This window comes from Hypomesus transpacificus, chromosome 14 (genome assembly GCF_021917145.1).
Source record: "Hypomesus transpacificus isolate Combined female chromosome 14, fHypTra1, whole genome shotgun sequence".
Classification (NCBI taxonomy): domain Eukaryota; kingdom Metazoa; phylum Chordata; class Actinopteri; order Osmeriformes; family Osmeridae; genus Hypomesus; species Hypomesus transpacificus.
Genome location: NC_061073.1, coordinates 2,084,253 through 2,109,337, shown reverse-complemented (window position 1 = coordinate 2,109,337; position 25,085 = coordinate 2,084,253). Strand labels below are relative to the sequence as shown.

At 44.0% G+C, this 25,085-nt stretch overlaps 4 protein-coding genes, 1 long non-coding RNA gene and 2 other non-coding genes across 7 annotated transcripts; 4 read left to right on the top strand and 3 right to left on the bottom strand.

Moving 5' to 3' along the window:
• The first annotated feature begins 6 nt into the window (after positions 1-6).
• rspry1 (ring finger and SPRY domain containing 1) lies at positions 7-2,498 on the top strand. Its single transcript, XM_047035014.1, has 4 exons — positions 7-79; positions 608-760; positions 1,020-1,124; positions 1,333-2,498. Exons 1-4 carry the CDS (start codon positions 18-20, stop codon positions 1,427-1,429), a joined length of 417 nt encoding a protein of 138 aa, XP_046890970.1. The 5' UTR covers positions 7-17; the 3' UTR covers positions 1,430-2,498.
• A 174-nt stretch (positions 2,499-2,672) lies between these two features.
• On the top strand, positions 2,673-5,498 carry LOC124477294 (ADP-ribosylation factor-like 2 binding protein). The gene is made up of 7 exons (XM_047035011.1): positions 2,673-2,802; positions 3,091-3,166; positions 3,241-3,302; positions 3,421-3,527; positions 3,610-3,695; positions 3,855-3,951; positions 4,072-5,498. The coding sequence occupies exons 1-7, from the start codon at positions 2,784-2,786 to the stop codon at positions 4,180-4,182; spliced, it is 558 nt and encodes a 185-aa protein (XP_046890967.1). The 5' UTR covers positions 2,673-2,783; the 3' UTR covers positions 4,183-5,498.
• On the bottom strand, positions 5,380-9,801 carry LOC124477295 (plasmolipin). Its single transcript, XM_047035012.1, has 4 exons — positions 9,398-9,801; positions 7,420-7,593; positions 6,908-7,027; positions 5,380-5,629 (listed from the first exon to the last, which is right to left on the bottom strand). Exons 1-4 carry the CDS (start codon positions 9,527-9,529, stop codon positions 5,522-5,524), a joined length of 534 nt encoding a protein of 177 aa, XP_046890968.1. The 5' UTR covers positions 9,530-9,801; the 3' UTR covers positions 5,380-5,521.
• Positions 9,802-10,736: 935 nt separating this feature from the next.
• On the bottom strand, positions 10,737-10,819 carry trnal-cag. Its single transcript has one exon. It is a non-coding gene; the product is annotated as a tRNA-Leu (tRNA).
• Positions 10,820-11,780: 961 nt separating this feature from the next.
• On the bottom strand, positions 11,781-11,863 carry trnal-cag. Its single transcript has one exon. It is a non-coding gene; the product is annotated as a tRNA-Leu (tRNA).
• Positions 11,864-12,897: 1,034 nt separating this feature from the next.
• On the top strand, positions 12,898-14,512 carry LOC124477291 (sialoadhesin-like). The gene is made up of 3 exons (XM_047035008.1): positions 12,898-12,975; positions 13,461-13,793; positions 13,869-14,512. The coding sequence occupies exons 1-3, from the start codon at positions 12,945-12,947 to the stop codon at positions 14,147-14,149; spliced, it is 645 nt and encodes a 214-aa protein (XP_046890964.1). The 5' UTR covers positions 12,898-12,944; the 3' UTR covers positions 14,150-14,512.
• An 861-nt stretch (positions 14,513-15,373) lies between these two features.
• LOC124477299 lies at positions 15,374-15,838 on the top strand. The gene is made up of 3 exons (XR_006957110.1): positions 15,374-15,451; positions 15,638-15,677; positions 15,770-15,838. It is a non-coding gene; the product is annotated as an uncharacterized LOC124477299 (long non-coding RNA).
• The last annotated feature ends 9,247 nt before the right edge of the window (positions 15,839-25,085 follow it).

Genomic DNA, 25,085 nt, shown 5'->3' with positions numbered 1-25,085 from the left:
ACCTCAGTAAGAAGCAGATGATATTTTATCTGAATGGACACCAGCTGCCCCCCGAGAAGCAGGTGTTCTCCTCAGCCACGTGAGTACTCACACACACACGCGTTCTCTCTCTCTCTCTCTCTCTCTCTCTCTCTCTCTCTCTCTCTCTCTCTACCTCTCGCTCTCTACCTCTCTCTACCTCTCTACCTCTCTCTACCTGTTTCTCTCTATCTCTCTCTCTCACACACACGTACACAGTTTTCTACCTTCCCTACAGTCTTATTAATCATTGATCCTCTCCTATTTACATTTATTCATTTAGCAGACGCTTTTATCCAAAGCGACTTCCAAGAGAGAGCTTTACAAAGTGCATAGGTCCCTGATCATAACAACAAGACAGCCCCTAAAACATTGCGGGTAGCCAAAACATGAAGCACACATTGTGAACAACCAAAATAAGTGCCATAGGGAAGAACCATAAGAGCATGTAGTTAAACAAGTTCAAATCAAACAATATGAATTGCTATAAGTGCAAGTGTACCTGTAGATCCTATCTATTCCCAATTCTCCCTTTTCTCTGTCCCTCCACTCATCCATCTCCCTCTATCCCTCCCTTCCTCCTTCCCAGATCTGGCTTCTTTGCGGCAGCTAGCTTCATGTCCTACCAGCAGTGTGAGTTTAACTTTGGGGCCAAGCCCTTCCGCCACCCACCCTCCGTCAAGTTCAGCACCTTCAACGACTTTGCCTCCCTAGCCTCGGACGAGAGAATCATCCTGCCAAGGTAGGACACACACACACACGGTTAGGCTCAGCTGTAGACAGCTAACTGGTCTAGTAGAAGCGCTTCCTTTCCGCACAGAAAACTGTTAATGACGTTGACTCTCCATATCTTCAGAGCTGTACGGTCGATGCTTATAGACTGTGTGTACTTGCCTTTGTGAATGTGACCCCCTGTAGGTCATTTGGATAAATAAATAAAAACAGTAAAGAATACATGGTTGTTCTTATTCTTCTGATTGTGTGTGTGTGTGTGTTCTCAGACACCGGCGTCTGGCCCTGCTGAAGCAGGTGAGCATCCGGGACAACTGCTGCACGCTGTGCTGTGACCTGATGGCCGACACAGAGCTGAGGCCCTGCGGACACAGGTACAGAAACACAGAGATCTGGGAGCACCCCCACCGCCCCCACCCACTGCTGTCCTCTCTGGTTGACATCCACTACTAGGATCTGTCATCTACTGTACAATGCACAAGTATATAGACTTAGTTGAAATTGATCCGTTTGATTCTTGTTGTCACATTGTTCATCTCCTCTCTGTGTGTGTGTGTGTGTCTTCTCCTCGTGTCCCTGCAGTGGGATGTGTATGGAGTGTGCCTTACAGCTGGAGACATGCCCGCTCTGTCGCCAGGACATCCAGACTCGCGTCAGACTCATTTCACACGTGTCCTGACACACCACCTCCACCAATGAGGACACAGAGACACCCCCCCTCCTCCTCCCCCCCCCCCCCCCCCCCCCCCCCCCCTCCGCTTCTTCTCCCGACATCATCTCTCATCTAGCGCCCTTCTCACCCCGTAATCACCCTGACCAATAGGACTGTGAGGCAGAGCCAGGACTTTTAACGTTGGGACCCTGGGCTGGGCATGAAGAAAGGAAGGGCTGAGCTGAGGGAGGATGGAAGAGCAGTGGACTCGACATCCAGGGGACATGGGAGGGAGGGAGAGAGGGTGGGAGGACAGGATGCTGGTGGAGTATGGAAAAGGAACCATGAAGTTGGCAGCCTTCAGGAGGCACAAACCCCTACACACACACACACACACACTCACACACACACACACACACTCACACACACACCTCTAGATCCAGAGAGGACCTCCAGCCTCTCAGAAGCAGGATGGCGGATCATGTCCTGCAGGAGCTTCTGTCTGTCCTTTGGTCCTGTCAGCTCAGAACTCTGACATTTCTCTGTGATTCTTCTGTTTTATTCTGACCCCATGTCAAAGGCACAACCACCACCGATAGGCCGACCGACTCTCCCCTTTGCTTGAATTGTTCTGGATTGATTGAATGAATATTGTGTTTGAAGAGGAGGCTAAATTAATTATATATAAAAAAAACTGTGATTTAAAAGTATTGTTTGTGTACAATTAAAATCCACTAGAACTATTTGGGAATAAATTAAATCAAATCATGAAAATGGTCTTGGGAAGTTGGGTTATTTAAATGATCTGAGAATGCACAATGTTGTGAAGAATTCAAACTAGTTAGGAGCTCAGAAAGTGTAGGGATCAGGAAGAGTTCTGCTCTCAGGTCCTTCCTGTCTGAATGGGTGTGTGAAGGGCAACCTTTGTTAAACCAAGCATGGCTGGAAAGAACTGCAGGACTGAAAAAGATAAACTAGAATAAGTCGTATTTATACATCTTTAAAAGAATAGCCCCAGGGTTCCCAAAGATGTGATTTGCTGAAGAATCATTGTTTTCTGGATTGTGATATTTGTAATAAATATTTGTCAACGTGAGGTATCTTGTCCAAAGTTGTCATAATTTGTTTTGTGTATCCGATCACAATTGTGTGAATAAAATATGCAACATATCAAGACTTGCGTCAGAAAACCATTATTATTTATGCAACATATCGGAACCTTAGATTAGCGATGTATTTTCATTCCGTACAGAGTGTAGAGAGGGACATGTTTTCTTCGTTGCCTTGGTAGCGACTGATTCGGTGTTTTCATCAAGCACGTTAGCTACTAGCTAGCTAGCTATATAGCAAACCTAACGTCAGCAGGATTCATCGGCTTAGGATGGATATTAAAGAGCGTAGTGAGTGTATTATATATTGTATTTATTGACATCTACAATCGTAACATCCGTACTAAATGGGTGGAAAACAACCTCAATTTGTCAGAAGAATGAATTAGCTCTAACTGTTAGCTAACTACGTCGTAGCTCGATAAACACTTCGTTTTCTGTGCACTTCCTTGCTAGTTCGCTAGACCACTGTAGAATTACAGTGACAGTAGTAAGCTAACGTTAGCTTTGATGTATGACACCTGTTGCTAGTGCAAGACGTCGTTTTCTGACTTTTGTCTGTTATCCCTGTGTTGTTAGGTCTTATAGGCGGAGAGAACATTGGTAACATCGTTGAAATGGTGGACATGGAGGAGGAGGACTTTGCAGTTTCAAGGTAAGCGTATGTGTGTATATTATCATTTAAACATCACCCCCACCCAATACTTATGTCAGTGCTCCATCTCCCAGCTCGACAGACGCTGAAGCAGCCTTCGATGCAGTGATTGGAAGCATAGAAGACATTATTATGGGTAGGTGAAAATGCAGATGGTGCAAACACAGGTTTTATTATTTGCGTGAATGACGTTATTGTCAGCGGCTAAATGTTCGTTTGGGATTTTCGGTTGTTTTTCCTTCCTGTCCTCTCAGAGGAGGAGTTCCAGCAGCTGCAGCAGAACTTCATGGAGAAACACTACCTGGAGTTTGAGGACTCTGAGGAGAACAAGCTCAGCTACACTCAGATCTTCAACAAATATGTAAGACGTCTACCACCCATCCACCCCTTCTCTCTCTCTCATACTCCAATACATACAGTATCACATTTGATGTCCTTTCCAGATTGAACTGTTGGAGAAGCACTTAGAGCAACAGCTGATACAGAGGATTCCTGACTTCAGCATGAGTTCCTTCACTCTGCTGTTGAAGTAAGCAGCGTTTCAACATTACAGCTGCTGGTCATTTCATCCAAGGCCCCTAGGTGTCACATGATGCCTTTTCAACTGCTTTCAAATGTGCGTCTCCTGCGCTCTCTCTCTCTCTCTCTCTCTCTCTCTCTCTCTCTCTCTCTCTCTCTCCTGTTCTAGGCAGCACAAGGATCAAGTGTCCGACGACATCTTCGATATGCTTTTGACGTTCACCGACTTTGTGGCCTTCAAGGAGATGTTTGTCGACTATAGAGCTGTGAGTAGTTACTCATGCCATGTCTGAGAGTTCCCTCTCCTGGCTCCAGCTGGGTAGTCAGCCGTTGATACAGCCCTTTGACGGATGAAGAAATAAAAAAAAGTTACTATGTGTGTGCAGGAGCGTGAGGGCCGCAGGCTGGACCTTAGCCAAGGTCTTGTGGTGAGGTCCCTAAACTCTGCATCTTCCAAACCGTTAAACAAGAAGACTACAAGTACAGGACTGGAGTGACACACACACATACACATCATACAGATATACATTAACTTTAGGGCAACAGAGGATGAAGTGTTTGCAGGACTTACCAGTTCACCTAGAGGAACACGAGCTCTGCTACAAGTCTGCTGACTACCATTGCGGACAACCTTCCCTTGTTCCGCCATACAGACACCTGTATCCTTACCATGGGAAAACAGCAACATCTATCTGTACATACTAAGCGTGAACTTGAGTCTTGTGCCTGTGAATGTAACCGATGTGTCTGAAGCACTTGAAATGTCTTTGTTTTGTAAAATTAAAATGTGAAGGTCATTTTTTTGCTTACTGTTTTGTTGGTAGATGGTTTGTTTGTAGTTGGTAAAGTGAAAATGCATCAGCATCTTTCATCGAAATTTCTCTTCATTTAGAGTGGTACCACCACTGTCCAACTAGCCAATGGAAGTTTGTCTATTCATGATGTATTAATAACATTGATTGATACATAAACAGTGTTTTCTACCTTTCTTTAATATAGGACTTATTGCACTGTATGTCACTGGTTTGTACATACTGTCTGTAAATATCCATGTTTTACAAATAAAGATATTGAATCGTTCTGTAAAATCACATTCTAGTTTATTTAATTTAAGTACTGATAAGTTGGGACCAACAGCTCCTAAACTCAAACTTACATAGGTCTTCAAACTGATATTTGTATAAAAGGGATACTGCATATCAAGTGGCACATTACTCTACTGCTTCATAAATAAACACATCATTTCATGTTTGGTCTAGAAAGGACACAGGTGAGTGTTTTAGACATGGTTATGAGCACCAGGACAAGTCTCTATCCACCCCCTGACTGACCTTTAGGTCGGTGTGCTAGCTCCCGTGACACAGAGCCCTATCCCGTCCAGTATAACCACAGCCATATAGAATAAAAGTACAGTTCTGTGCAACGCTGTACTGCCAACATGAACACATATCTGAATGATTAACAGCTGTCAGCATAGCAATAGTTGCCGTGGGACGCCAGTTTGACGTCTGTTGGCGTCATGCACACAGCAACCATAGTCAAGACTCAGCAAGCTGCCAAGGCCCCAGTTTATCAAATAAATCATCCTATACACAGAGGAAACAGTAGCCAACAGGTCAACGGTAAACAGTATACATCCAGCACCCAACAAGTGCTTGAGGGTGCTTGTCTTGTGCAGTGAGGGGCTTTAAGTATTTTTCTCTGTATTTTTACAGAGTCCCAATGGCTGGCAACGTTTCTGTTGTGTACCAGTCTTTCAGTGTAGACTGCAGTGCAGTGGAGTCTAGTGTGTCCAGAGAGTCAGGAGAGTCCGGCCTCTGTAGGGAAGGGTTGCTCCTACACCGGCACAGTGTTGCTGGCTGCATTCCCTCCATCGCCCTTCCACGCCAGGTAGGAGAAGAAGGCACTCGCTCCATATGTCAGAGTCACCACAATGCCGAAGAACTGCACACAAAGTTTAAGCACATGTGACTAGTCTTAGTCAGCGGTAAGCACACATGATTCGTTTTTGTTGTCTCAGATACGCTCTTCGGATGGGTTAGGGTTAGGGTTAGGGTTAGGGTTAGGGTTAGGGTTAAGGTTAGGGTTAGGGTTAGGGTTAGGGTTAAGGGTTAGGGTTAGGGTTAAGGTTAGGGTTAGGGTTAGGGTTAGGGTTAGGGTTAGGGTTAGGGTAGGAATTCACTACACGCATTCAGTGAATTTAGATTTATGAAAAAATCCATGTTATGGTCATGAAGGGAACCGGACCAAAATCCATGAGTGTGGTTTATTTGTGTGTGTCTTGATGTGTGAGAGAGAGATAGTAGAATATATATTCTAATATGTCTAATAGCTGAGAGAACGATTGTGTCTTTAGTCTGCAGGGTTTGGCTACTGATCTACTAGACCTAAATACGTCAGTTAGCAGATTCTTTGGTGGTTTAGGTTGACTACTGGGCCTTGCTTGAACAGGACTTGAGGCTGGCTGACACAGCTGGACAGCTTGTCAGGGAGATCAGGGGAATACAAAAAGTAGTGTCTATGAGCTGTTTGGTTATCAGTTTTGAGCAGTGGGCAACTGTATAGACATTTGTGACATTGACTGTAAAAAAGGGCAAGACAAATGGAATTCAAATTGAACTGGTTTGAGACTCCCAGGGACACACTGTTGACAGTAGCTGTTATTACCCTACCAATGTCAATAACTGACTAACACCCCACAGCTTAGACAACTCTTCAGTCATGGCATTGTGTGTGTGTGTACGTATACAGTGTGTGTGTGAGTGGTTTGGGCATGTGCACAGTATACAGGGACTTTGGCCTGGCACACAAGGCGTGTGTACCTATGCTTGTCACTGTCACATGGTCTAGATCCTCCTGTTAGTCAAACAGCAAATAAAACACACTGTTTAGTTCCCACCTCCGACTGTATGTCTCATTGCAACTATTTACAAGGAGTGTGTGTGTCTCTACACTTATCACTTGAACGACTATGTCTTCAGCCTGCAGAATCTCCTGACCACTGATCTCCTAGACTCAAACAGAGAACAGACTCTTAAAGGGCTTAGGTTGAATACTGGTTCTTTGTATGAGTCGAGTCTGGTAGACACAGCTGCCCAGGGAGAGTTAGGGAATTTTAAAAAGTATCTAGTATCTGTAACATCCGAGTGTGTGTCTGTGTGTGTCTCTGTGTGTGTGTGTGTTTGTGTTTGTGAAACAGGTATCAGGTTGTGTCAGACTTACAGCGGCAGCAGCTGTGTGGTTGTAAAAGTAAGGGGCAAAGCGATAGGGATGGATGACAGCCGCGTTAGTCAGAAATGCTGTCAGGTACAGCACCGCTGCCACCCCGTTAAACACCATCACCTAGGAGACAGGGAATAGGATGGTCACTTCAACACACAGTAACAGTGCCAGGAACAGCGTGTTCATGCCATACAATTGATGTGTTTTCGAGGCACTTAGCTATGCAAAACTGTGTTATCAGCCATGCAAAACAGGTGATAAACCAGTCAGCCAGGTAGCCAGTACATTTACATTTACATTTAGTCATTTAGCAGGCGGGCTTATCCAGAGCGACTTACAGTAAGTACAGGGGCATTCTCCCCGAGGCAAGTAGGGTGAAGTGCCTTGCCCAAGGACACAACGTCAATGGCACTGGCCGGGAATCGAACTGGCAACATTCAGATTACTAGCCCAATGCTCTACCCGCTCAGCCACCTGACTCCTGTAGCAGTAGCAATGGGCAGGAGACTTACCACCAGCGGCCAGGGCACAGAGGTCAGTTTGTGGTGTACGCCACCGAGCAGCATGCCAAAGAGGGCAATGGTGAGGATCCAGAGGGTCACACTGACAAACATCACCCAGCCAAAGGCTGGCACAAACTGGTATGTGGTACTGGCGATCAATGCCCACACCAGCAGGCCCAGCACCTGGAGAGGAGGAGAGGGGGAGAGGAGGAGAGGAGGAGAGGGGGAAGAGAAAACAGAGGAAAAGTCTATAAAAAGGTCAGACTCTGGAAGAATTGTTCGCTAAACTTGGCAGCATTGCCTGTTTCTCCCTCCCCTGTCTTTCAGCCTCTCCCTCTCTCTGCCCACTCTCTCAACAGAAAAGGATGATCCATTATGTATTCAGAGGTAGAGTTTCATTCTTCACCACTCCTTGGTCCCCTTCTTCACTCACATAAACATACACAAACATAAACACACCAGGCGACTGGGTCAAAGGTTCACCTTCATATGGGTTCGAACAGATCAAAGAGATTAAAATATGACCCTGTGATTGGTTACAACTTCACTGAGGTTACAACTGCAGAAAGTTACAGTTTTACACCGTTTATATAGTTTTTATCACACTTTTGTCTTTTGCTGCCGGTCCTTCAAAGGACAAACCATAAATTGCTCAGCTTTACATTTGTCATCTTTCTGATAATTTTTGACATATTCTCTAAGGACTTGAATGAGGTTTTGAAAAAAAACTACTTTGAGTTCTGTCAGCATCTAACACAACATTAGCACTGCCCAGTATTTGTATTTCACAGAGCAGAAGCTTAGCTTAAGCTACATCACTTTGATACAAAACCAACAACAACTTCTATTAACCTTTACGATCTGTAGCCGGAATAACCACATTAAGGAATACTTTCATTTATCTCTGTTTGTAATGTATACTGTGCAAGGAATACACACAGTTGGCTCTGCACCAAGAACAGTGAAATACCTGTTTCATTATGCAACAAGATTAATATCATGAAGTCAAAGACACATGCTACGCAGGTTCATAGCGTTGCCTGATAGCTTGTTCCCTCCATGGACGGTGGAGGGAACAAGTATGTATAAGTATGGGCGGTTCCCAGTTTCTTTCAGTCAAGTTAATCTTATCATTTTCACTCAACACTCTTCCAGCACCTCTGGAGTTCAAAGTTTGACTGGGTACACATTCCATACCTCAATAATTGTGTGTCTGCGTCAAGGCAGATAACTGAAACAGGTGTAATGAACGGCAATGAAGCAGCTTGTCAAGAACCCCAATTCATCCCTGTCCGTTCCATTTTGAGGTTTATAAGGACACATCAGATGTGAGGGATTGGTTTAAGGCGTATACTGGTCACTCCAACAAACCTAACCAAACAGATCTCCTCTTTAGGTAGGGTCAAAATCAGTCTTGAGCATGTCTCTCACAGGCTAAATACAACTTTGTAATGCCAAGGTGGCCATCAGCCTACTTAGGCAGTCAAATGGATGCGTTTTCAAAGCTTTCCCTTCTGATGAACTGAACCATGACCAACGTGTGGTTGGATGGATGACTAACTGAATAACCAGCAGGGAGATCCTTCTTATCTGGCTCCTGGCCATGGTTCCACCCTCCTTAAAAATTTGAGTAAATGGGACAATAATGTCATCGCGAGGTGTGGCATTGGCAGTTAGTGATTAAGGTAATGATGTTACAGGACATATTTTAGTATTGATATCTACTCTGACATCGTGCTCAGACAAGAATACAGACTGGTTATTTTCAAACAGGAAGGTTTTAGCTTTAGGAAGAAAACGGTAAAGGTCTTTGTTTAAATTATAATAATTTACTCAAGCTCTGTCAACAAACTCTCACAGGAACAATACCTTACTGGATCTATAAAACATTTACAGTCGTAATTTTCCAAAGAGATGAACATGTAGTACTTTGAGAGCAAGAGGAGACCGAATGAAAAGTATTGAATCTGAATGCAGTGTAACTCACTATCTCAGCCATCATGAGTATTGCCGGGATGGTTTTGATGAATTCCAGGTCCAAGAAGGCAGAAATGGCAAAGCCCTGGTTGGGTTGTGGCGAGCTCGTCTCCGTGGTTACCTTGGACGGGAAGTCAGCCATCTCTTTTCACAGATAATCAATCAATAAAGATTGATAAACTTGCCGATTAATACCAGAGATAACAACAATTAAAAAAGAGGGGGGGGAAATAAAATAAATGTTGATCAGAAAAGTTCATCCAAGTAAGAAGGGCTGTTGAAAAGTTCTTGGCTGTCTGGCAGACAGAGAGAACGTTGGTTTGGAGAGTGAATGGGTTCTAGAATGCAGATCTCGGAATTGTGGCTGCCGTAGTAACCACCTGTGCTGACAGGTGTGTAATGGTGTGATGTATGTGCCACTCTCCCTCCCACTAACCCCCCCCCCCTTCCCTCTCTCTTTCTCACACACAGTCACACGCTACCTCCCCCCTTCCTCTCTCTCTCTCTCTCTCTCTCTCTCTCTCTCTCTCGCACGAACACAGTCACACACACATTGATGGCAACTCCCTCCCTTCTTCTCTCGTGATCCTAGTTACTGTTACACATTAATGCTGTCCAATAGTCTGAGTCAGTTAGGGTTAAGGTTAACATGAACACCAAGCATTTGAGAAGATCTTACGTTGCTCCAAAGATATTTTACAGACATTTACTTAATGTAGCCAATCCTCTAGTAAATGATCTTGATTAAATGTGCTGAACAAGAATGGTAAAACCTGAAACTACGTCAGGCATTTGGGTTACAAGCACATTAAATATCTGATCAACTAAGCAAAATGTCACGACGTGTGGAGGGGTAGAACCCAAACGCAGGAGCGTCAGCAGGCATGGTCAAAAACAAAGGGTTTAATACTCGAAACGGGAAACACACAGGATACACGAAGGGACAAAGGACAATGCTAAGACAAAGACTGGACACAAAGCAGGAACCTAAATACACAGAAACAAACAAGACACAGGTGAACACATTGAAACTAACGAGAACTGAACGAGACACAGGTGACGACTGACAGGGAAACACTAGGGCAGGGCAAAACCAAAAACAATAAGGGGGCACGGCTGTGGCCGTGACACAAAATTCCAGTGTTGCGCAAAGAAAATCTTCACGAAATTCAACCTAAGCGCGTGCATACTCAAATTGCAGTAAACACTAGACCTGTTAAATACTATATACGTTACACCGGGAAGATTTGTTTTGCTGGGTGGCACGGTACTATGAATCTGGACTTGTGTCTAAATATCCTGTATATAATAATAGTATCGTAACTCAATGTAGGAGTTCAAAAAAGTAATGTCAGAAGTGGGATTCGAACCCACGCCTCCAGGGGAGACTGCGACCTGAACGCAGCGCCTTAGACCGCTCGGCCATCCTGACTATGCAATGCCACGCAAATATTTTCATATTAAATCTTCAAAGACCGTCCTAAGAAATGAATCACTTAATTTGTTAATTAGCCCATGGTGACTTTCTAAACTTGCCGTCTTGCACACGAACACGGTGCTCGATAAGTATCAAACTATTTAAGACTTCGTGATCAATGTGTATGTTCTGTAGAGCACTTATCCGCCCAAGTACCTCTAAATAATCTTCAATGTGTGCCAAAATGATATCCTCTGACAAGCCATGCTGATTAATTTGATATACTAAGGCCAGGATGCATAGCCCGGTCCTAACCAGACCCTCGTACTGAAGCAAAATCCAAATTGAGCGGAAGTACTACGTACAACATGTGCAACGTGTGTGGTAGGTGTCCTGTATTGCATTTTGTACTTCAATGTCTTATTTCTTGTTAGTTAGCCTACTGTATCCAATCAGCGCTGAAGTGTAGTACCTACCCTTTCCGTTCAGAGTTAATGTAATGTGTTTTTGAGTTAATGTAATGTCGTTTTCCATTTGGGGGAGCGTGTTTTTGTATTGGGGGAGGTGAATAAGTCATCCGATTTGGGGGGAGTTGACTTGTATTCGGGGGGAGTGTATTCATTTGGGGGATGTACTCATATTAGGGGGGGTGTTTTGCACTTCAGGGCCACCGTAGTAGGAAATACAAGTCTCAATAAATACATAAATGTGGCATTAGGAAATAAAAGTCCCATGAAATAAATAAATTTCGTTTTTACAAAAATGTCATTTTGAAATAGGTAAATGTATGTATTTATTGATGTATGGATTCAGCTGGCTTTTTTAATTTCAGGGTTTAATATATATTTATTTAATTTAGACTAAAACGGCGTTCCATATCTCTACCAGTTCGTTCCTTGTAAAACGTCGTTTCTGTAGCTCTACGGTACTATGAATCGAACTAAATATCCTGCACAATATCGCAACTCAAAAAGTATGTCAGAAGTGGGATTCGAACCCACGCCTCCAGGGGAGACTGCGACCTGAACGCAGCGCCTTAGACCGCTCGGCCATCCTGACTACGTGGCACTTTAAGGTTATGTAAAAATAAAAATCTTACGAATTCACATAAAAATAGTTACTAACTTCTGTTTTATTTCACATAGGCTATATGGACGGTAACGACGATCTTAAAAACATTAATTCATCCAGGGTGAGTTGAATCTTATTTCGTTAGCCTACTTTGCTGATTCACTGTGTCCTGGTGAATGCGATCGATGAAAATAATATATTAGGCTATTTTACCCTCTTCTCAGACTCATCCGGATCTGAAGTCAATATAGTCATGTGGGTAGCTAGCCAACGTGCTCTGCTAATAGCGCTAGGTAGGCCAAGCCTAGGCGATTAAGTAAATTAATCATGGATTTCAAGCTACCTCTCGATTGATGGCCTCCTCATATTACAGGAAACCTAGACCTGTCCACAACCTCATTACTGACCAAACCTCTCTTTTCTGTTTCTCTGTTTCTCCCTCTCTCACACACTCTTTCTCTGTGTTTATCTCTCTTTCTCCCCTCATCCCTACACCTGTCCCTCTCTCCAACCTGTGTGTGTGTGTGTGTGTGTGTGTGTGTGTGTGTGTGTGTGTGTGTGTGTGTGTGTGTGTGTGTGTGTGTGTGTGTGTGTGTGTGTGTGTGTGTGATAGACCCTGTTTTAAATTATCAACCACAGCTTGGGCAGAAAGTAAAGGTAGCACTTGACTTTTAGGATTATAAAAGACTAAAGATATTAGACAGCCTTGAATGAGGAAATGGAAAACCGTCTTGACAGCGCAGCAGTCATTCTTGTACAGCATGTAAATGTCCTGAAGAGGAAGGAAGCTGTACTCTGAGCTTCTTTACTGTTTACAACCACTTACAATCATCAACCACAGACTTCGCACTCACTGATGGCTTGATTGACAGGTCTCCTAGCCAGGGGCAGAGCGAGGTGGGAGTGCATGGTGTCCTCGGCTTCTCGCGTCCTCCGCCCCTTCACAACTCCGCCCTCTCGTCCAAATCTGGGCACTTCCAAAAAAACAAAGATGGCAACCAGGAGGTGCAAAAATTGAGGCTTCAAAACGAGTTTTCCCAAACCAATGGGTGACGTCACAATGTAGTCTATGGTGCCTCCATTGGTTGGGGGCAGCCATGGTTAGAGACTGGCTGTCTTACACACTTTCAATACCTCTCTCCTACTCTCTCTCTTTACCTCTCTCCCTCTCAGTCACCCCCTCTCTCTCTTTCCCCCTCTCTCTCCCTCTCCCCCTTCTCTCTACCCCTTCTCTCTTTCTCTACCTCTGTCCCTCCCTCCCTCCCTTTCCCTCTCTCTCCCTCTCCCCCTTCTCTCTACCCCTTCTCTCTTTCTCTACCTCTGTCCCTCCCTCCCTTTCCCTCTCTCTCCCTCGTTGTCTCTCCTTTTCTTCTGCAGTGTGTGAGTCTAGGTCTAACTGCTGTGTTACCACACATCACTACCATGATAACAAATCTTGCTACAGTATTTATGTTTCACAGCACCTCCAAATAGTGTACCTTTTTGCTTTATTTCACTTTAATACTTAAGAATTAATATTGTTGAAATGAGTCAGAATAAAAAAACTCAACATTCTTCTTTACAGCTGTGTGTCTCTGTGTTTCAGGTGTTTCTGGTCAGAACTGCTGGAGTGTGAATTACTCTATCAGGAGGGTGTGTCTCTTGAGAGGCTCATCAGTGGACATCGTTAGCACCTACACACACCCCAGTGACTATAAGATCACCAAAGCATTCTGGTTTAAAGGAAAAACATTAAGAGACCTGAAAGATGATTCTGAGTACACAGGTCGTGTTGAATATGATGGAAACAAAGACAACTACCACACCCTGAGAATCACAGACCTGAGAGAGACTGACTCAGCTGAGTACAAGTTCAGAATGATAACAGATAAAGATGGGAAATATGGTGACTCTCTTGGAGTGCAGCTGACTCTTACAGGTAACTCAGATGAAAAACCACCTGAGGACAGGGCTTGTATCACTGTTAGATGACTGCTGTTGTTTCTGACCCCAGGTCTTAAGGTGAAAGTGACTCCAGCCACAGTGACGGAGGGACAGAGTGTGACCCTGACTTGTAGCTCCACCTGTCCTCTGCCTGGTAACACCTCCTACACCTGGTACAAGAACAACCAAACCAGGACAGAGACCCAACAGAAGCTCCTGTACCTGGACTCAGTCGGCAGTGAGGATGCAGGCAGATACTCCTGTGCTGTGACAGAACACCAGCATCTCCGCTCTCCTGAAGAGACTCTCAATGTTACATGTAAGACTCAGACTCCCACAGTTTATAATTGACCTCAGTCAACCCTGTTGTTGGAGCCAAAATTATGACTAATATGATTGCAATGTTCACCTTTTGCCTTTATGAAATTGTTGTGAATTGTGCATGTTAGCCGATCTTGAAGCGTGGCATGTTGTCACGCATTTTGTCAATCAGCTGAGCAAGGCGGTAATTGCATCAGCTAGGGTATAAACAGCTGTCATTCAGTTAGTGGCCTTTGGTTTGGTAGTCATACGGTTTTTGACCGCTGTTTCAAGACCATACCGCTCAGATCAGATATGTGAGTCAAAGTTGTTTTTTGTTGTGTCTTTATTTTGCTCTGCGGTCGTTCAATTAGTGGAAAACTTGTAAAATTGTGAAGACTGAAGGAAAATAAATGCTACAAGGAAAAAGAAAACTGTGGAGTGTGTCTGAGCGCGTTGACCTGGGCGCATTCAAGAGGACAAAAGGGAAGAAAACGTAGGAGGAAACTTGCTCCCACACCTGTCTTCAAACTTGAAGTTGTTCATCTTTTTATTGACCCAGATAAACCAAAGAACATCAAAATCTCAGTCAATTCCTCTGGTGAAGTATTGGGGGGCAGTTCAGTGACTCTGACCTGCAGCTGTGATGCTAACCCACCAGTGCAGACATACACCTGGTACAAGGAGAACATCACCTCATCAAAATCATCTGGAGAGAGCTATACCATCACTATCAGCTCTGAGGACAGTCTAGGATACTACTGTCAGGCTGGGAATACAGGAGTTACAAACTCCTCTGTTGTAATGATCACTCGACAAGTAGGATACCATATGATCTTTAATGCTGTTTTATACATACTCTTTAGAAATAATTGAACTTTACTTAGTCTAACATGAGAAAAATAGTTCAGTACAATATATAAGTTAAATAGTTATAGGAAACAAAAATGTAAATGAATGAAATTCAAAGGGTTTTTGTTGTTGTCAAAGCTGGTGTTGTTTTCTGAGCTGTTGTTGTTGTCTGAGCTGGGGGGTATTCCAGAAAGCAGGTTATGCGACATACCCGGGTAAGTTAACTCCTCATATGACAGCCAGCGTTGTAGCAACATTGCCAGTAAGTTGCTGCAACATTGCCAGTAAGTTGCTGCAACATTGTGTGTCAGCTTGAGAGTAACTTACACGGTTATGTTGCATAACCAGCTTTCTGGAATACCCCCCTGGTGTTGTTGTCTGAGCTGGTGTTGTTGTCTCTGCAGTAGTGTCTCCCTGGTTTCCTCTGCTGCTGGTGCTGCTGCTGGTGTCTGGCCTGGCTGCTGGAGGTCTTCTAGTCCTCCTCTGCTGCATACTGAAGAGGTCAGCATCTCCTACCATCATAGGCACAGGTCACAACAGACAAGAAGACATCATGGATGTAGTACCATGTAGTTCGTGTAGTGAGGGTCTTGTCTTGGTGACACAGTGTGTGTAAAAACAATCAGTGTCGTGACCATACCACTAGAGGTCCCTAGAGAGCTAAATTCACTCTGATCCTCTCTCCAGGAGATCCAACACAGGAAGTAATGTCACAAGGGCTGGTCAGGTGAGTTGTGAAGTTAACAAGGGCTGTTCGGTCCTCATGTTGTCTATCAGGGTGTCTCCAGCTGTATTAACTGCTGACTGCATCTCCACCAGATCCCTCTTTCTCCTAAGAGAGACCAAGATGACCTCAGCAGTGACACATACACAGCTCTGAACTTGAATAACTATGACACAGTTCCTGTGAGTCTCCTATCACAACACGTTCTTTAGGTTGAGCTGAGTTTAATTAAGCAGTATTCCCTGTACTACAGTAGCACCTTCAGTGTGAGGGCCTGTAACCTATGTGTGTGTGTGGGTGTGTACATGTTTTTCTCTGTGTGTGTTTGTGTGCGTGTACATGTCTGTGTGTGTGTGTGTGTGTATGTGTGTAGGTGTACCAGAATGTGAGACTCCTCCAGTGATACTTACTCTCCTCTGAACATGAGGACCAGGTCTTCTGACTACGGCACACTGGCTGTAAGTCCTTCATGTGTTACTGTGTTTGGGTTCAGGAGAGAAGGACATGGTTGGTTTGGGATTCTGCAAGAAATATGCAAGGAAACTGTCATTTGTTGTGTCCTATTTATGCCTGTGTTGGTGTGTATCTGTGTGTGTGTATGTGTGTGCATGTTCATGTGTGTGTGTGTGTTTCAGGGTGTGAGAAGGACTGGAACAGGGATTTAGAACACTGTTTGCAACAAAGAGCTATCTATGGCTACGACCATAGATATATATATAAACACATAAAACTTGTACCAAAGACCCTGGATTAAAAAATTGTTACTATTTATTATTACAGCACAATTTGTGTAATTTGTCACTCAAACATTTGCAGTTTATGGCGAATAGCAGAGACCTGATGTAAAAACTAGAGCCTCAAGTAGTTAAACAAGAAGCTAACATTCTACTGTTAACAATGTTAGCTGGTCGGTCTTGCAGGGAAATACATGTACTGACTGTAAAATGTATCACACGACTGACTTCTAGAGGACCTAAGCTTTCAAACAAAGTATAGCAAATGCATATGCCCTGCAGTGAAATCGTTAGAACATCTTATGTTTGTGGCTAATGTAACGCCTGCTTCATGGGCGTCAGCAGCATTTTGAGAGTGGGGGGGACACATTTTGCCAGTGGGTCTGGGGGTTTCTCCCCCAGAATTCTGGTGCATTCTGGTGCATTCTGGTGCATTCTGGTGCATTCTGGTGCATTTACCACAACTATTTACCATAGTTGTTATACATATACTGAGGGGCTGGACATTAAAATATTTTGAAAACTAAACTTCCCAATAAGAAATGGGACATCTTCAACTACCTGTCACCTTTCAGCACTCACCTCAGCAACAGAGCTGTCTCCACTGCCCCTGCATGCTGCCCCTGCATGCTGCCCCTGCATGCTGCCCCTGCATGCTGCCCCTGCATGCTGCCCCTGCATGCTGCCCCTGCATGCTGCCCCTGCATGCTGCCCCTGCATGCTGCCCCTGCATGCTGCCCCTGCATGCTGCCCCTGCATGCTGCCCCTGCCTCTGACTCACTCTCTATCTCAACCACCGAGGCTATATCAGGAGACATGGAAAAGCACTGAGCATTCTTTCATATTGATCATTGAAATAAGCTTAATGTAGATTGTTCATATGAAGATTTCTGAGATGTAAATCATGTTATCAACATTTCAAATTCACAATTGGTATAGGTTTAGAAGCCTAATAATTATGTAGGCTACATAAAAAATTAGCATCTCCCCAAAGCATGACTGGACAGTTCAGAAATGGTCAAATTTGTGTTCAAACCTGTAGTCTTTTCCACAGATCACATCCTTAGAATGTAAGATTTCAGAAAATACATGGTTTAGGTGGTTGAATCAGTTTCCCTAAATGGCACAGCCCAAAAAAGTATCAGCCATATAGCCTACTCCATTTACCAATATCGAATTTATTATGCATGGGAATGGGCAGCATACTAATATGGAGAGAAGGACGTCTATCTTGTCTCATTAGATAACATCCTGAGGATATAAGCTTTCAGAGGATATATGGTTTTAATGGTTGAATCCGTTTTGCCTTCATGTTACAGACATGTAGCAATGAAATTCTGCGAATTGCCAAAATTACAAGTTGTTGAAACACAACAGCAGCTGAATCTCTGGTCCTGGCATCTCAAAAGCTCCCCAAACAAACTCTAGTCTTAGACAGTAACAAATGCTCACCCTTCCCCCAGGTGAAAAAGATAAGGGTCAAGTAGGTTTATGTAAGCCTAGAGTTAACTTAGAGGTAGCTTCTCTCTGCACACCTGGAATGTTGAACACACTATCATTCTATACAGGATAAAGGGTTACATCTTCATCTTTCAATCTGCTTGTCTGTTCAGTAGTTGGTCTTTTTTGTGGGGTAAAGCTTTAACATTACTCAATCCCGCTTCATCCAATCACCTGCCAATTATCACTCAATCGTGCATCATCCAATTAACTGCCAAATATTTTCGGAACCTGCCTGTACTTTTCCGAACAGTTTCTAAGAACGACTTCCCAGATGGTTGGGTTAACAAACCATGTGGCGAGTCAGGGTAAAATACAATGACCACAGCACCTGATAAAGATTTGTATCTCTATTTGTTAAAGTCTGTTGACCTTTTCTTTTCCGATTAACCAGTCTTTAGTCACCGCCATAGCCCATACCCTGTTCAGTTCAAGGCCGTAATCATAATACATATTGGGGGGGACACATCCCCCCTCAATATTCAAATCTTGTCAAAATGTCCCCCCCAATATGTTGATATAAAAATATAAATGTGCTACGCTACGACAGGCAACCACGCACACTGTCCGAAATTATCATAAAAAAAAATATTCGTCCCTCCCAATGTTGACTCCATGGCTACGGCCTTGGTTCAGTTTACTGTTTATTTAATGTCTGATAATTGTTATTATCGTCCGCATTACCATCATAATTGTTGTCATCACAATCACCATTATCCTCATCCTTACCATTACCTCGAGAGTGAGCAGCTTTGATTTGTTTTCTGCCAACCTGATTGGTCTCCTGCCAACCTAAGCACCTTTCCTCCTGACTGCCTTCTCGTCTGTCCTGTGATTGATCGGCAGCCTCTGGCAGAGTGATTGGTTTGGGTTCTCTGACAACCGGTCGATACGTTTTTTCTCTCTCATTTGTTCTAATCTACGCTATAGGCTAGATATCTATACTGTAGGCTGTCTGAGGCTAGATGGCTCAGGTGTTCACAGCTGTGTTGACTTACAGCCCCCCTTCCTGCCGCCCCCTCCCCTCCCCCGCCCCCCTTCTCCCCCTCTCCCCCCATGGGCGGTCCCTCCTCTAGTTAGTAGCGGGGAATGACAAATGATCACAGAAAAGTTTGTTCTTCATTGCTTTGCTTTCAGTGAATAAACACTGATGTATGACCCAAGATTTTCCCGAAAACATACTCAGTCAGCACGTTAGAAAACACTCGGTCAGCTTGTTGCAAATATGTTGTTTTCCAAGTTTGCCTTTCCCATTAGGACATGCAGTATTTGGTACAACTAGTACAGCATGCCACAGAGCATTTCACTGGCCCTTTGGTTCCTGTAGTGGCCATTAGAGGGCGGTGTCATTACACTGTGTGGAAGGTTGAAGTTTGTGCTCTTAACATCCCTGTCAGACACACTCACAGACAGAAGCCAATGGTTATTAGGTGGTTTATGAAGCTGTTGCACTTCATCGTCATCCATATTCATCCACCTTATACTTGTTTTTTGCTGCTCTGCAGAGTTGAAAAGTCTAATCAGAAGTGGATGCAATAGTACACAGCAGGCTTTAGTATCACTGATAATGAGATGGACTAATAAGTGCCCTTGAAAAAGGCTTGAGCAGACATCCATCAAGAGAGGGCTTTCGTACTCGACAGTCACCGTGGCACTGCACACGGTGCAATGTGTGGTGAGATGTCTCACGCAAGGTCAGACAACTTGGATACTTCAAGGCCTCCAGAGTTTAAAAAGGAAGTATTTTACTTTACATAATAAGTTAAGGACATATCACTGCTCTGCTTTTCTTTCATAGAAACAGATAGATAGACAGATTGGTAGGCAGACAGATTGGTAGGCAGGCTGAGAGGCAGACAGTAGACATGTGGGATTGGGGATCAAGGCGGCAGGGGTGTCCAGGGGGAGTCAGATCCTGGATTTGAGCTCTCTGTCATGCACAAAGCAGCGTTCCAACGGAAACCCAGAACAAATATAAACCCACGTGTCCCATGGTTGACAGATCACATCACAGCAGCTTTTGTGTTCTTTTTCTGTTCTTCTCCTTCCCTCTTTGCTTTCCTCTCCTCCACAGACAGTTCAGCTTTGCCCATCCCCAGACACTTGCCCCACCCCCACCCCACCCCACCCTTTCTAACCCTTTCTCAAATTGCAGGTCCCTGGGAAAAAACTCAATAGTGTTGACATACCTCCATCTCTCCTCTCCCCCTCCTTCTGTTTCTGTCTATTATCTCCCTGTCTCTCTTTCTGTCTCTCTTCTTCTGTTTTCTGTTTCTGTCTCTCCCTCTCTCCAGCTCTCTCACTCTTTCACTCTTAAATCTTACCCTCACGTCTTAAGTCGGACTTCACACTAAGTAAACTGGAAAAAACATTACTTATGCAAAGCCTCAACATGTGTTGATGGGCTGTTGTCTCTGTGGGTTAACTGACTAACTGTTTGAGACCAGAACAGAGACAGGATTATGTGGAGCACTTTTTTGCTACAAGTACTGTAGGAATGGTGCCTGGTAGCTGAAAACTGGTAAATGGTGATGTGGCTGGTAAATACAGACCGTTCCTTAACTTTGACCACAGAAATACTGTTGAACTATGCACTTCTGGTCCTTGATCTTCTGCTGTGTTTTCTATAAGCACTATTTGTACTTTACTTTGTCAATTGTATGCATTCTCTCGAGAACCTCTCAAGTAAAACCTCTCACCCAGAACACCTTATCCTCCCTGGAGTCAAAGACTCATTGGCTGAGATGGAAAGTGAAGGGTGAATTCAGAGGTGGTTCAGTCAGGTGCTTAGAATACAGCTCAGCACATTAACCATATGCTCCATTTGTACGTCAAGTTGAATAGCAGCGCCAGCTCAATCGGAAGGTACCTCTGCCTTGCAACTCCTACTCTTCTACTGCTGCTGCCTACACAGCCAACCAAGGCGGACCCTGTAACGAAGTCCCCTCCGCCTGTCTCTTTGCTCTGTCAGGGATCCTTTCCAGCGTGGCTTTTATCCGCCTCTCAGCTCATTGACACCGAGACGCCAGTCACAGAGATTTCATCACCTTCTGCAATGGATTCTGGGTTTTTCAATCTAGCATGTATCGATTGGCCACTCTATGACAACATGGAAGAAAAAAAAAACGATAGGCATGTCCCTCTGGAAACACCGTCTGTCTGATAGATGTTGTTTGGACAGGGATTGTGTTTGACCGATGAGATGCCAAGATGAGACAGGCCAATCTTCTTAATGACTATTATGATGTGGTGGAATTTTTTGATATTTATATATTTTGGTTCTTGGAAAGAGAGAGGCAATGGGACATTTATTTTAGAGGAAAACAGAGGGAGTATAAAAGCAAAAAGAAAAATGACAGGCATTCAAATAATAATGCTGCTGTCTTAGTTTATTGTATTTCATTTTCATCTCCAATACCGCCATGTCGTGCTGATTTAAGTGGAGTCACGCTCCCTCCCCGCCTCACCGCCCGCTCCGGAATCCTGGCCGGCTTTCCAGGGACACACTCAGTTGTCGCCTTGCTTGGCCAGGGCTCAGAGAGTGCCATACTGCATGCAGAGAAAGCCTGTTAGGGAGATCTGGACAGGGACAGAGATCTGAGTTAGGCGGGACACAGACACACACACAGACTGAATGAGGTGTTTTTTGCTGACAGCAAGCTGTCTATATGTAATAACACATTTCCTCTTATTCTTGAGATACTCATACTCTACCATAACCCCTAGGCTTTAGTTCAGTGAGGTAACACAGTCTGGGTGTGTTTGAGTCATTCTGGATATTAAATTGTGGCTGAGGGTTGTGAATAACTATACAGCTGGTTTTGCAGTCCCTGGTTTAGGCCCACATTGCTGTCTATCTCAGAGGTAGACAGCCTTTAAATCAGTTTACGGATCCGCAAACGGACAATATAAATACTAATGCAGTTTTCACTACATTAATATCCGAGGGGCTATGGGAGACATCCTGGGATAGTTGTAGGCATAACTACTGAAGTAACATGATATGTGTGTGTGTTTTACTTTTGAGTAACACTAGTGTCTCTCTACCCATCTCCACCCCCTACTTTAAAGGTGAAACACACGTTCATCTCCTGTCATTTAAAAACGAAACTCAAGGGAGACATTTTTTAAGAAGCTATTTTGTACAATAACAATTCAGTATAATCATACAAATTATGGGACTAAATAGAATGGTATTCAAAATGTAACTTGACTACTCTGAAATCAAGTTGGCCACAGCTCAACTGTTTCAAAACAAGGCTAGATTCAAGTACTTTTTCATGATTGTAGTACACAACTTGTAAGAAGAGCCAAATAATCTCATGATCATATCTGTGTGTAGTATGTACAGTATATTTGTGTTTGATTTCATATGCAAACTGGGTAGGCCTACAAAGGTTATTTTCATAAAGCCTGCTGACTTCTCGTTGCTGTATAGCCTGTCAAGGGTCACGTGAAGAAAAGGTATAAAAGGGTTTTTGTAATATTGATCATTAGACACATGAGCATATTGAAGAGAGCACACAGCTATTTGATTGTTAATCTAGTCCATTATCACTTTTTTGTTGTTTATAGAAGCCTATTTGATAAGGTCTAATTCATGTTGGATAACTAAAGAACAACGGATCTTCAAACTTCACTTAAGTTTGTTAGTAAATGATGACAAGACAGACATGGACAATTGGAAAATGTGTATTGAATAGGCTAGGCTAGTTGTACGTGTAAGGCTGGGTGTCAACCTGCCCCCACCTCTCATATGCTAAAGTCTGGAGTTTCTGGACGGTCTCAACTTGATGGCCCTCACACCCCATTCAAGATGAGGTCTGATTGGTTGGTCTTGTGTATAAATGGAATTGTAATGCTTTCTTGCTGTGATTTAACCCATAGAGTCAAATAACTGGAATTCCATTGGTATTGGCATTATTTGGCTCATGCTAATGCACTCTTCAGTTTCCCATCTTCCTTTAAACCGTAGGGGAATTTTGTTTTGGTTGTTTGGCCAATATTTTATCCCCTACATACGCATCAGAACCTTGCAATATGCCTCGTGAAGAAGTGGCTTAATAAAAAAATTGGAAACTGATATTTTGCCATTACACAACTTTTAGTGGAACTACAGTACATTACCATTGGATTTGTGAGAGAACGTTTCCTGGCATCACAATCCCTGTCGCCATGGATACACTGTCCTTAAAACAGCCTGCGATGACCTTGACCTTAACTTGCAAGTTACCTAGGTAACAACGATGTGCAGGCCATTGTGTAGTCTCGGACTATCACCCTTGTTTGTGTAATTAACGAGCCGTAGTGAAGATAACGTTCCCTGTCGGAAGCCATCTAACCAGATAACTAGCTGAGAGAGTGAAGCCACAGAACCAGAGAAAGAGAGAAGGGAGGAAGTTTACCCCAACTGCTTTGAACCTTTTTAACCCAGACTGCGTACACAACATAGTCTCATCATTCATGCTTAGTTAGACATATGCGGTAGAGTATTTATTCTGGTATCTGTACGGCTGTGAATACCTGTTTGGGGTGGGAAACCAGCATATCAATACCGCTGCATGTGGATGCTGCATGCACAATGTTTAGTACCATGGAAAGGGTTGAGAAGACACAGACCACAAGGATTTGACCTGTTTTTCAACACACACAATGCACACAATGTGCCAATTCTAAACTGGGACTGTGAGCGTCTCTGCAGTCTGAAGATACTATCTTATTTACCCTTCATGAGGCACTGCAAACCGATGAATCTGTACAGCCGAGAGGGAGAGAGAGAGGAAGGATAGAGAAACAGATCGTGTGTGGGGGTGGTAGAGAAACAAAGAGAAAGGGCAAAGATGTATAGAGAAACAGACCTACAGAGAGAGAGAGAGAGAGAGAGAGAGAGAGAGAGAGAGAGAGAGAGAGAGAGAGAGAGTCCTACCTCCCAGGAGCTGTTGTTGAGCTATGAAAAAAGAGGACAGAGGGTGCGGAGGGATCAAACTAGCACAGAGGCCATGGACAAGAGATCCCCCTAATTACTGTGACAAGTGGAAAGAATATAGTGAGCGAGAGAAACAGAGGGAGAGCGAGACAGAGAGATGAAGTTATATGTTTCAGGTGCAAATGAACAGTCTGGCAGCCGCACAGCTGTACACAAATGGAGACCACCTGTTTTCTCCTGCTCATGACCGTGTCTGCTCTGTAGCCTTGTGGTCCTTCTTGAGAGTCCTCGAGATCCAGCCTCTTGCCTTCCTACTGAGATATAACCACACTCACAGCTCCCAAGATGAGCCCAAGCCCGCACAATCTCCACGATCGAGCCAGGCAGGTAATAATAATCAAATTCATGTTGCAGACACTTTCATTCAGAGTTTATCAAGGGGGGCATCAAACCTGTGACCTCTTGATTCACAATCATACACTATATCAGCCAAGCCCATACCCAAGCGTTTGCAATATCATTATTTTTTGAAGATTATCTGAAAATCCTTTCAGTAAATATGGCTTTTCAAAAACATTACCTACCCTGCCTTTAACAATTCGACCTGTTTTCTGTCTTGCAGCTTTCATCATTGTGAACTGTAGTACTGTTGCACGCCACCTTCAACACTTCAACAAAAGACAGACCCCGTCACTTCCTGACCAAACACCCAGTGGTCTCCCCCATCTCTCCATTTCCTCCATCCCAAGTCTTGGCTGCCACCAAGACACTGAGTTTGAGTAACATCATCACCATATATATGATTCTTACAGTGAATTGATAGTTACAAAGGGTGACAGCCCAAGAATGAACACGTCCCTTAAAGCCAGGGGTCTGCCCTCGCTAGCGAGGGGATCCTTCATGCTGTGTTACTGCCAGTGTCCTCTGCAGGGTGCTCCTTCTGACACACTGTCATCGTGTCTCAGTCTCCGACGCATGGGGCCCTTGGTTGTATTGGTTCTGCTGCTAACCAGATCCACTGGAGCTCTGGCAGTCACCCCAATCACGTCAGTCTTTGTAGCTTGGGGTCTAAGCTTATAGGGTCTCTCTCTATCGCTCTTTCTCTCTGTCTATTTCCATCGCTCTTTCTCTCTATTTCCATATCTACTAAGTATATCTCCCTTTCTATAACTCTCTCTCTCTTTCTCCCTTTCTCTCTCTCTCTCTCCCTCCCTCTCTCTCTCTCTTTTTCCCCCTTCCCTCTCTCTCTCT